Source organism: Rousettus aegyptiacus, unplaced genomic scaffold (genome assembly GCF_014176215.1).
Source record: "Rousettus aegyptiacus isolate mRouAeg1 unplaced genomic scaffold, mRouAeg1.p scaffold_m13_p_8, whole genome shotgun sequence".
Taxonomy (NCBI): Eukaryota; Metazoa; Chordata; class Mammalia; order Chiroptera; family Pteropodidae; genus Rousettus; species Rousettus aegyptiacus.
The window spans coordinates 12,943,306-12,956,012 of record NW_023416311.1 but is presented as its reverse complement, the minus strand read 5'-3'; the positions used below and the strand labels follow the sequence as shown (position 1 = coordinate 12,956,012).

At 48.9% G+C, this 12,707-nt stretch overlaps 1 protein-coding gene across 2 annotated transcripts in view; it reads left to right on the top strand.

Moving 5' to 3' along the window:
* SEC14L5 (SEC14 like lipid binding 5) overlaps positions 1 to 12,476 on the top strand; it is a 46,510-nt gene extending 34,034 nt beyond the window's left edge. For both annotated transcript variants that reach the window (XM_036225793.1, XM_036225792.1), the window contains 4 exons: positions 1,158 to 1,292; positions 1,679 to 1,906; positions 3,035 to 3,195; positions 8,020 to 12,476. In XM_036225793.1, coding sequence (XP_036081686.1) covers positions 1,158 to 1,292; positions 1,679 to 1,906; positions 3,035 to 3,195; positions 8,020 to 8,131 — 636 coding nt within the window. In that variant the 3' untranslated portion in view covers positions 8,132 to 12,476. The remainder of the gene's footprint in view (positions 1 to 1,157; positions 1,293 to 1,678; positions 1,907 to 3,034; positions 3,196 to 8,019) is intronic.
* Positions 12,477 to 12,707: the final 231 nt, after the last annotated feature.

Below are 12,707 nucleotides of genomic sequence, written 5' to 3'. Positions count from 1 at the left end.
CAGGCCTTGTTTTAGAAACTGCCCCAGGGTGTGGTTCCATAGTGTAGTGGTTAGCACGTCTGCTTTACACGCACAAGGTCCTGGGTCCGCTCCCAGTGGAGTCACGGTCCATGGTCTATGGCCATGCTACCCTGAACAAGCCTGATGTCTGAAGCTAAGCAGGGTTGGGCCTGGTTAGTACTTGAATGGGAGACCACCTAGGAAGATGAGGTTCTGTAATCATAAATAATAATAAATAATTTTTAAAAATTAAAAAAGAAAAGCTGCCCCAAAGAGACATGACTGCTGCCTGAAGGAGGGGCCTTACCTTGGCTCTTTCAAACACAGTGAGCAAGACAGAAGTCTCTAGAAGTTTAGAGACCCACTAGGCTAGTCACAGGCTTGCCCTTCCTGTATTCTGTATTCCGCATCCAAGACAAGTTGCTAGGATACAGTCAGAGTATACCTGTTGGCTGTGCACCCTCTGCTGCAGAAGGAAGTGACTCAAATGTCCCAGAGGCCTGGGCCCTGGAGCCAGAGCTGGTGTACCCAAAGGGATTTATCCCCAACCCACAACCACCTGGGGTGGATGATCAGGCAACCTCTTCCAGGAAAGGTGGCCCCAGGCCCTGTTTATTGCACCCACCCCCTCCCCACCCCTGCAGTGAGATAATAGGCAGGGGTGGCCCTGGTCACAGCTGTCTTATCTCTTCTAACAGAAATACCAAACAGCACGCTTGAATGATTTGAGGGTTATAAAACATATTTCCTAGGAATTTTGCCAAGCTTGCCCGTTTTCTCCACCTGTCGCAATATGTATGCATGACGTATATTTAGCAAAAGGGCCTGTAGGACCAGCATAGTGGTGAGGAACATGATCCTGGGGCCTGAGGAATGTGAGTTCACACCCCGGCTCAGCCACTTTCCGCTCTGTGATCTGAGGCAAGTGGTCTGACCTCTCTGAGTCTCCATTTTCCTCATCTGTAAAATATGAAGAATAATAGTTCCTTCTGCATTGTGGTGGTTCTGCGGTTACATGGAGCCACAGAAGGCTGCCACCCAGCTCACTAAGGGGTCGCTTTTAAAGCTGTGGTTTCAGAGGTCATAGAGCACCCTTCTATAGGTCACCCAGGCTTTGCTGGCGGCCCCAACATGCCACCTTTTTTTTTGTTCCCCAGTGTAATGTCCCTGAAGGAGGGCTGGTCCCCAAGTCCCTCTATCTAACGGAAGAGGAGCAGCAGCAATCGGACCAACTGTGCCAGTGGAGAGAGACCTACCAGTCAGCCAGCGTGCTCCGAGGGGCCCCCCATGAGGTGCTGGGGCCTGGCCTGGGAGGACCCACTGGGCTGGGGTGTCATTATAGGTCAGGTTCCCCCAGAGCAGAGCCTGAAATGAAGGTTGTCATGCCAGTGATTTGCTGAGGGCACACTCTCAGGACAAACCTGTAAGGAGGGGTTGGGGGCAGGATGGACATGGGCAAGAATCTAAGGGGCCATTCCAGCCACAGTCTAGCCCAGCCCAAACCTTGGGGAGCACTGGATGTGCAGAGCCCTACAGAGTGGCCTTACTGGCCTTTTGTACTTTTGTGTTAGTCAGTCAGTGGCTGTGAGTCAGCCCCCACAGCAGGTTGGGGCCTCCCGGGCATTTCAGACAGGGGGGTGGGAAAGTCCATTCTCAGACCTCCCCCATCCCCACGCAGGTCACTGTGGAGATTCTGGAGGGGGAATCAGTCATCACCTGGGACTTTGACATCCTGCGAGGAGATGTGGTGTTCAGCCTGTACCACACCAAGCAGGCGCCCAGGCTGGGCTCTGGGGAGCCTGGGGCCAAGGCTGGCAGGCAGCTGACGGACAGAGGCTGGGCCTCGAGCACAGACTACAGCTGCGTGGAGGCCCCCCTCATCTGCCGGGAAGGGGAGAGTATTCAGGTTTGAATTCCTTGTTTCATTTATTCACTCATCACGCAGGACTGAGTGTCCACTGCATGCCAGGGTTCTTAGGGGCACAGCAGGGGACAAATAGGACCTGGTCCTCAGCCTCAGGGACCCTGTGGGACAGTGGGGGAGAAAGACAGATCCTGGCATATCCAGGACGAATAACTCAGGACCCCAACCTCAGAATCCCCTGGGACTTGTGTCAAAGATGCAGGTTTCCAGGCCTCATGCCCAGCGGCCTGACTCCGAACCTCTGGCTGTGGGGCCTGGAACCTGTGATGCTCTCCCTTTCCCGGTGGTTTCTGATACACAGTCAAGTTCCAGAACTGGCGCGGCACAGAAACTGTAGGTCGAGAACAGAATGCAGACGTGATACTGAACATGAGCCACCCTTGTTGACCCTCATGTCCGCCATGAGGCCGGTGCTTGCCAGTTGACCATCACCAGCCCCGAGACACACACACATACTCGACACATACATACATGCACCCATACTCATACATGTACTCACTCACACGTGCACTCACACATGCATACTCACACATGAGCACACAGTGCACTCATGCATACATGCGCTCACACATACATGCTCACATGCACACTCACATTCATACATGCACATACACACTCTCACATGCAAGCACTGGCGAGCACTGCAGATCTTACTGCAGGTTCTATGGGGAGTCTAGCACACCATCATCCCTTGGGGTCCCACTGAACATGCAGCCCTTCCTTGAAGTTATCCTTTTAACAGCTAACACCTCCTTTCTTGTTCTCTCTGGGTTTTCAACAATCTCTAACCACCTATAAGCTCCCCCTCCCAATTCCCTCTCCGGTACTCCCTAGTATGCAAAGCCTGGTCAGCAGAACAAAAGCCCAACAAAATCCAGATGGCTGACCAAACCACACCCCTGCTGTCCTGCAGCTGCACCCCGCCTGACCTTGACCCCTCCCCCAGATTCAGAAGGAGTCTCTCAGCTGCCAGGGATTTGGGGGTGACAGTGGAGGGAGAGCAAGGATGGCTTTGGGAAGCTCTTAGAGGAGGGACTTGCTGTTGGGCTGGTTTAGAAGGGGGCCCTGTACCCAGGAGGACCAGAGAGTCAGGTGTGGCTGCTGTTTTAGGGCTCCCACGTAACCCGATGGCCCGGCATCTACCTGCTCCAGTGGCAAATGCACACCCCACCTGGCAGTGTGGTGGAGGACGTCCTGACGGCCCTGCATAGCCCTGGCCCCAGGTGCAAACTCCTTTACTACTACGAGGTGCTGGCGTCTGAGGACTTCAGGTAGGAGGGCTGGGAGAGGGAGCCTGGGCAGGAAGGGCCCCCAATGCCTCCCCAGGCCAGGCTGGGCTGAGAGTGTTGCATCCACCTCCCCTACTTGCCTCCGAACTTCTCCTGGGCTAGGACTGGAATTGTCAAATATTTCCAGTGTTTCAGATCTTAGCACAACTAATTGGACATTATGTCTAAACTCTGCCTCAGTTGCAGAACTTTTCCATCAAATGAAATCCTGGGCAGAAGCCCAACTTACCAGATCGACTGACTGGTGAGGGGAGCCTGAGGCCCTCCTATTTGGACCTCCCCTCACTCTTAGAATTCCATAAAACAGGGTTTGGACTGTTGTAGAACAGTCTAGAATAGTGCCTCACAGACGACTTTCTCCAAGTGATGTTTTCAGAGAGACAGGGAAATATAGTGGTTAAGACCTCCAGCACTTCCTGATTGCTGTGTGACCTTGGGCAAGTCACTTCACCTCTCTGAGCCTCAGACTTCCTCTTTGTTAAATGGGGACCACTGGAGCCCCAATGTTGTGGGGTTTTCATGAGGATGAAATGGTTGGGGGAAGCCTGCCTTTCACCGGGCCATAGAGTAAGTACTCAATAGCAGAAACAAAGCAGAGGTTGAGGAGATGGAACAGATTTGTTAAGTTCTTGTGTTTTAACTTTTAAAAATTAACGTGATTTTACATTCTGCTTTGTGAAGTATCTGTTAGTTTTTGTCTAAAAATAATGCTTTAGAGGCAGGTCCAAGATGGAGGTGTAGGAGGATGCTGAACTCGCCCCCTCCAGCAAACACACTGGAGAATCGCCTACGTTTAGAGCAATTCCTCCTGAGAGACAACTGAGGCCTGACTGAACAGCCTCTGCACATGGAGAGGGAGATATGAGGAGGAGGAAGAGGAGGAGGGGGGGAGAGACAGACAGAGACAGAAACAGAGACAGAGACAGAGACTGCATAGAGATGGCTGGAGAATTATGAAACTCTCCAGGATCTGAGGGAATTTTTTGGGATCAGAGGTGCCAGTGAGGGCCATTGTTTACATCCCCCTCCACCCAGGTAGCAGAGGCAGGAGCTCTATCCAGGTGTTCTAGCCAACCTGCAAGGCAAGAGTGTCGCAAAGCTCCCTCCAACAGGACCAGCACAGTGCTGCGACATGCATGCACCACCAGATCAACAGGGCACTGCCACACCTGAGCTAGCTCAAGCAGGACCTACAGGAAGCTGTGGTGTGCATGCGTTGGGCTGCCCAGCCCTGACCCCACTCCAGCTGTGGACAACTGGATCACCAGGATTCACATGTAGGCACTGGCTGCCTCATCTGGATCTTTCTCTGCTGGTTCCCACAGAGCACTTTGGTGCATATACACTGGGCTGCCCAGCCTTGGCCTTGCTCCTGCTGTGGAAAACCGGAACAACAGGGCATCACTCCAGTGGGACCAATAGGGCACAGCAGTGCATGAACCAGGTTGCCCCACGTGGACCTCACTCCAGCTGCCACACACATGTGCGCGCAATGCGCCATCCTTCCCGGCCTGCTCCTCCCAGCCAACCAGCAGCCCAGACACTGCGTCTGCCCACCCTGACTCCAACCTGCCTGCCAAATCCACCCAGCACACAGTCTACACAGAGATTACTTACACATGAGGCCACTTTTTCAAGATTGAGAGAGAGCTATCTCATCTAATTCATAAGAACAAACAGAAAAGTCAAACAGAATGAGAAGACCAAGGAATATGTTACGAATGAAGGAACAAGATAAAGGTCTAGGAAAAAAACCCTACTGAAGAGGAGATAAGTAATTTTCCTGATAAAGAATTCAAGGAAATGGTCATAAGTGTACTCACCAGACTTGAGAGTATAATAGAGGAACTCAGAGAGAAGTTCAGCAAAAAAATGGAAAATATAATAACCAATCAGAGCTGAAGAATACAATAACTGAAATTAAAAATACATTAGAATGAATCAACAGCAGATTAGATAATACAGAACAGATTAATGACCTGGAAGATATAATAGTGGAAATCACCCAATCAGAATGGCAAAAAGAAGAATAAAAGAAATGAGGATGATTTAAGGGTTGTCTGGGACAACATCAAATACACTAATATTCTCATTATAGGGTTCCCAGAAGGAGACGAGGGAGACAAAGGGGCATAAAGTTTATTTGGAGAAATAGTGGCTGAAATTTTTCCTAATTTAGAGAAGGAAGCAGACGTCTAGGTCCAGGAAGCATAGTGTTCCAAGCAAGACAAACCCAAGGGGTTCCACACCAAGACATATTGTAATTAAAATGGTAAAAGTTACAGATAAGAGACAATTTTAAGGCAGCAAGAGGTAAACAACTTTTCACATACAAGGGAAACCGCATAAGGGTATTAATTATTTCTCAGTAGAAACTTCACTGAGGAAGCGTGGCAGGACGTATTTAAAGTGCTGAAATAAAGGAACCTAAAACCTAGGATACTCTACCTGGTAAGGTTATCATCATTCAGAATTGAAGAAGAGATAAAGTTTCCCGGACAAAAACTAATGGAGTTTGTCACTGATTTTACGAGAAATGTCAAAAGGGTCTCCTTTAAGCAGAAAAAAAAAAAAAAAGACCATAACCAGAAATAAGAAATACAGGAAAGGAAAAAATCTCAAAGGTAAAGGCAGATACATAATAAACAAAGCAGATCAGCTACTTAAAAAGCTAGTATGAAAGTTAAAAGACAAGAGTAGGAAAATTAACTATAACTTCAATAAACAGTTGGGGGTACACTAAACAAAAAAGATCTCAAATATGACGTCAAAAATGAAGTGTAGAGTGGGGAGTAAAAATGTAGTACTTTTAAAATGTGTTTGATCTTAAACACCTAACAGCTTAAAATAGACACACACACACACACACACACACCACCACCACCACCACCACCATCACCACCACCACCACCACCATCACCGGGCTGCCCTGCCCAGAGCTAGCTCAAGCAAAACCAAGGTGCTATGGCTCATACACACTGGGCTGCTGAGCCTGGACCCCAGTCCAGCTGTGTGTGTTTATACACACACACATAGACAACTTATGATAACCACAAACCTACAAAAAAAAAATACACAAAAAATAAACAGAAAGGAACCCAAACAAAACACTAAAGAAAATCAGTAAACCGAAAGGAAAGAGATCAAGAGAAGAAAGGAACAGAGAACTACAAAAGCAACCAAAAAAAAAAGAGAGAGAGAGAGAACAAAATGGCAATAAATACATATCTATCAGTAATTACTTTAAATGTAAATAGACAAAATGCTCTAATTGAAAGACATAGGTTTTCAAAATTGATTTAAAAAAAGACCCATTTGTATGCTGCCTACTAGGGACTCGTTTCAGATCAAAAGACACGCACAGACTGAAAGGGAAGGGATGGACAAAGATATTCCATGCAAATAGAAGTAAAAAGAAAGTTGGGGTACCAATGCTCATATCAAATAAGACTTCGAAATAAAGACTAAGCGACAAGGGCATTACATAATGATAAAGGGGTCAACCCAAGAAGAGGATATAACAATTGTAAATATCTACTCACCCAACATAGGAGCACCTAAATATATAAAGCAAATATTAACAGACATAAAGGGAGAAATTGATAGTAATACAATGTTAGTAAGTGACTTTAATACCCCATTTAAATCAATAGATAGATCATCTGGACAGAAAATCAATACGGAAACAATGGCCTTAAATATCCCATTAGAATAGATTGATTTAATATTTATAGAACATTTCATCCAAAACTGCAGAATAGACATTCTTTTCAAGTGCACAGGGAACATTCTCTAAGACTAATCACATATTAGGCCACAAAATAAGTCTTAATAAATTCCAGAAGATCGAAGCCATAGCAAGCATCTTTTCCAACCACAACAGTGTGAAACTAGAAATCAACTGCAAGAAAACTGGAAAAAACACAAATGTGGAGACTAAACAACATGCTACTAAACAATCAGTTGGTCAAAGAGGAAATCAAACAGGAAATCAAGAAATACCCGGAGACGAATGGGAATGAAAGCACAATTTCCAAAACCTATGGGATGCATCAAAAGCAGTTCTAAGAGGGGGACATTCATAGCTTTATGGGCCTATCTCAAGAAACAGGAAAAATCCTAAATGAATAGCCTAACTTTACACTTAAACGGACAGCACAGTGAGAGAACAGGTCTGTCATCACGGAAAGTTCTGGGACAACATCAAACGCACTAACATTCATATAATAGGGGTCCCAGAAGGAAGAGAGAGAGATAAAGGGGCAAAAAGCTTATTTGAAGAAATAATGGCTGAAAATTTTCCTAATTTAGAGAAGGAAACAGACATCTAGGTCTCCAGGAAGCATAGAGTGTTCCAAGTTCTGAAGTTCGGAGTGGGAGTTAACAAGACAAAGTTGTAGGAGGCACAGACATGCTAAGGTCCCAAGGAAGGGGAGGTGGGTGTCAGAGCAGCTGAAAGGAGGTGGGAGCTGAGGCTGGAGTTGGGACTGAGGACTCCCCAGGCTGTGGGATGCTCTCTGGGCCATGCTAGGTCCCCAGGTCAGAGAAGTCCCCGAATTGTTTGTGGCAGGCTGGGCTCTGCTTGTGGGTACAGGGGTGTAGGGAAATGGGTGGAGCTTCATTTCTCATCATGGCCTTGCCTGCTTTTCACTCTGCACTTGCCTTCTGTTGTTGGGGTGGTTACCAGCCCTGTGCAAGACCCCTGGGGCCTCATTTGCAGCATCACCAGCTTTTCCACTGCTGCACGGGCCCCAGGGCTGCGTCTTCACCAAAAGATAACATTTGTGCTGCTCCCTTCCTCCCCAGGGGCTCCATGTCCAGCCTGGAATCCTGCACCAGCGGCTTCTCCCAGCTCAGCGCTGCCACCTCCTTGTCCTCCTCCGGCCAGTCCCACAGCAGCTCCCTGGTCTCCAGATAGCCAGGATGGAGCCCTGAGAGGCAGCACACTTGCCTCCAGTGTCTGAAAGTGTCTACAAACAGAAGCCATCTTGCTGCGAGGCCTGGGACCATGTGGGCTGCAGCCTGGGTCTGGTTGCTGCCAAAGGCAGGGTCTTTGGAGCTGACGGCAGTAATCAGCTCATGGCCTGTGTGTGGCGGGAGCTCTAAGTTAGAACCATCTCCTTTGGGCTTCCTGTAACGAAAAGCCAAGGAGTGGGTGGACCACCTTCAGGTCTGCCTGGCCTGGGGTCTCAGGGTTGTCATCGAGCTCATCCTTCCTTTCACTGCTGCCTCTGCTTTCCCTGGGACAGCCTCCTTCCCAGGTGCCTTCCCCATTGCCATGGGGCTCTTTCCCTCTCTCCTGCAGAGAGAGCCTCTTTCTCCCAAAGTTCCTCCAACCTCCCAAAATTGAGCCTAATCAGCCTCCTTGGGCCCCATGCCCTTCCAGATCCAATCGTGGATGCTGGGGAAGGGAGGACCCCAATTGGCCAGCAGGGTCCCATGTTGAATCTGGACCAATCACTGTGCGGGGAAATTGGGTGCAGTTGTTGGTTGGCCAGCCTGGATCCATGCTTGTCCCTGGAGCCAACCACCTAGTCTGAAAAGCACAAGGGGCCTCTAGGAATATTGGGGTCCCCCCAGGAGAATGGGGAAAGAATACTGGGCAGGCAGAAATGATAGGTGTTCACCATAGCATCTGATTCCGTAGCGATTCCTATGTCCCAAGACAGGTACAGTGAGCAGTTATATGAGTTACAGGCTCTGCTTTCTCTAGGGAGAAGCCTGTCCTGGACTTGAAATCCATTTTCCTATCACTTGGCTTGAAAGACCTAACCCCGACTTGAAGAGGGTAGGAAGGCACAGGGTTTCTGCTAAGTTCTAGGCAGTGATGAAGAAGCTCCAGCTTCCTTTATAGCCCTCTGGAGGTCTCTTTCTCTCCTGGGAGTTCTTTCATTATGACTTTTTTGGTCGTTAAGAAGCCTACATAAAAGGGTAACCATTTATAGGTGTGTGTAACAGGCTAGGTCCAGGACCTCAGCATGGCATCAGGATATCTCTGTGACTTTGTTGCATCTGTCCTGGGTCCAGTCTGACCCCTAGAACCAGCTCCAGTATTGACAGGCTTTCCCTGAGTTCCTGCATAGGAGAGTTTGAGGTCTCCTTGGGGCATACAGACATTTTTTTTTTCCTCCCCTGGGCCTCCAAAAAGGCAACAGGTCAGAGATCACCAAGTAGCAGCCTGCAGTCTAATCTGGTCTGCCTTTAGTGTTTTTGTTTATAGGGGGATTTTAAACTTGGGGCATTTCGTCCAGAGATCAAGAATTCTGGCTTGCCTTAGGCACTTAGGAGAGTTGATAAAATGCAGCCACTATGGCCTCATAAAGGTGACAAACACAGTTACCTTGGCTGGAGTCATGCCAGTCCCCACCCCTCTCTATCAGCCCATGCCTAGCCCACCTATCCCCACGTCACTCGCTCGCATTGAACCTCACTGAAATGACTTAGCAGGCTGCCTGGGCTCCAATCTGGGGCTTAGAGCCTGGGCATTACTTTAATTCATAGCCTTGCTTACAGTTGGGGGTAATCTGTGGCTCACAGCCAGAGTTGCTGGGCCTTGCCCAAGGGCTCGGTTTATAACCACGGGGATCATCGCCTCCATCCAGGCTTGGCATGACATGGCAAGGAGAGCAAGCTCTCTTCCCTACAAACCTCAATCCCAAACCTGGAGCCAAAAGGAGACATCTTTCTCCCCGCAGGGAGGGAGCCTCGCCCACCTCTATGGGTTTTTTGTTTGCTTCTCAGGTATAGAAACAAAATCCAAAACTGCATCCTGCATCAAGTTGTATGTGCACACATGTGCAGGAGAGACAGAGGGAGCGTGATGGGACATATTCTCAAAACTAATTGTTCCCATGTCACCAGGCATTTATCGCTGACAGCAATTTGCAACACTGTCAGCTATCTTTAGATGAATTTTTAGCTTCCCTCTAAAAACTAGGTATTATCCTAGAAGCGTTTTGGGGTAAGCTGCCCTGGCACTCCCTGCACACTTACTGTCTTGGACTAACACCCAGTGAAGGAAGGAGAAGCCTTTGACTTGGGGTTAGAAATGGCTTTTGACAACTGGAACCTGGATCTGCCGATTCCGGAGAGGAGGGTCTGCCATCAGTAGTCCAGCTCTTATAGGAGGAATGAGGGGCTCAGGCCTGCTCAGCTCTTCCCTTGAGAGCTTGTTCCCTCTCTCAATTTCCCTTTCTCTCTCTCTCCCTCCCCCAAGAAAGCCCCAGCTCAAACTGGCTTAAGCAACAAAGGGAATTCCGTGATTCCTGTAACTGGGATGGCTGAGGGTGGGTCTTGTTTCAGGTCTGGCTGGATCCAGGAGCCCACTGTCCTCAGGCTCATATGCTCATCCTTTTGGCCTCACTTAGGCCTCTTGGGTCTGTATGTCTTGGCACACAGGCCTCATCCTCTCCTCCATGTGATGAGAAGTGGCTGCCAGCAGCCCATAGCTTATAACCACAAGGTTCACCGTCTCTAAAGCTGAGAGAGACAGTCTTTCCATTTTAAATAGAAAGCCAAAGAAAGTTATGATTGACCCAGCACAAGTCACATTCTCACTCCTGTGGATATATTAGCCAAGGGGCTTGGGGCCCTGTGATTGATATCCCCACCAGAAGCCACAGTGGGATGGGGGAAGGGTAGTCGCTAAAGGACAAGGGGAGCCGGGCCACAGAAGCAGCAGATGGTCACAGATGATGGTGGCTGCTGTGGTTCTTCCGTGTTGGAGGTCTTTGGGGCCTATGTTGGAATATCATCAATTAATATGCCATTTTTCTTACCTCTGAGGTTTGGAAGGGCTGCTGAGCGCTTGGCTTCTAAATTTCCCTGGACCCCTGGGCTGGGAGCTCCTTGGCTTGGCTTCCTTCTCCATCTTGTTCATTAACCCGTTGTGACCAGGACAGAAACAACCCACTCACACACAATAGGACCCGCCCAGGCCCTGGGTTTAGGCCTTGGTCTTAAAATTTAAATGAGGTGGGGTTCAAGCCCCAGCCATCCTTTCCCTCGCTGTGTAAACATCCAGCGGGTGACTTCACCTCTCTGTGCCTCAGTTCCCTCATCTGTGAAATGGGGACAGCTGTGCCTACCTCACTCACTGAGTTGTCGTGGGATGAACTGAAAGAGCGGCTATCACATCCACAACCCAGCACACAGCTCCCAGGAAGCGTGGGGTGAAAGTCAGCGGTCATTCTGGTTGGTTAATGCTTCTCACCCAAAGACTGCAGACTGCTTACTGAAGATGCCTGCCGCTGTTTTTCACGGGACAGACGGCTTGGGACCGCGTGCATCCAGAGGAAAGTGGGCGTCGGCCTATCGTCTCCCTGTGACTTTCTCTTTTAGAAGCCGCTCGTGTTTTCTGGGCAGATCCACCCTCGGGGAAGAGCACCAGTTGGAGTGGTGTCTCCACGGAATGAGGGGAGTGGGGGGCTTTTTTCTCCACTCTGCACTCTCTGGAATGTCGCCCCCTGTAACACGAATCGTACAGTACAGATAGTATAAGTCTTTTCCACACGGTGTGTAGAACACTGTGTTTCTTGTTAGCCTGATCATTTGCTCCAAGCCAGAAGCATTAAATGTTTTAGATTTGGACATACCTCTCTTCTCTACTTCCTAAAACCCTGGAGGCTTCCCTCAGCTGGTTCAAGAATTACCCAGCTCCTGTTTCTAAGCTTCTAGAGACTTCTCAATGGGGGTGATGTCACCCTCAGGGGTCGACCCTTGGGGGTTGCAGACTGGTTCTTGGGGGGAAGGCAGCACAAAAAATTCGCATTTTTTAATATATAAAATGTACTGTATTAGTTTTCTGGAGCTGCTGTAACAAATTATCACAAACTGGGTGGCTTAAACAGAGATGGATCCTCTCCCAGTTCTGGAATCCAGAAGCCTAAAATTAAGGCTTGGTGGGATCCAGGGGCGAATCCTTCCTGCCTCTTCCAGCTTGTCGTGGCTCCTGGTGCTCCCGGGATTGTGGTCATATCAGTCTAGTCTCAGCCTCTATCTTTCCTTGGCCTTTCTCCCCTGTGTGTCTCTTCTTTATTAGGACACCAGCCATTGGATTTAAGGCCCACTCAAGGTCCTTAACTAATTACATCTGCAAACACCCTACTTCCAAGTAAAACCACATTAGGAGGTTCTGGGTAGACATGAATTTTGGGGGACTTCATTAACCTGCTGCCTGTGCATATAGCACATAAACCATAAACAGATATATGTACAGTTTATCGATGGTATTAAATGCAGACCCCTGGGGCCTGCTTAGCACTGCTGACTCGTTATCTTGGGGGTAGGTTCTTGGATTCTACTTGCCAGGTAACCAGACGAAGGCGAGGGCCATGCTGTCCATCTTCCTGGGCCACCCTGCCCTGTCCCTTGGGGTTTTACCCAAGTCTTAGCATTGTGTCTTGAGAACAGCCACTGTCCTGATGTCAGAAAAGGGCAGGAGCTCTGTTCAGGGCACTGCCTGTCCCTTCCCGTGAGCTCCCTCGGGACACAGC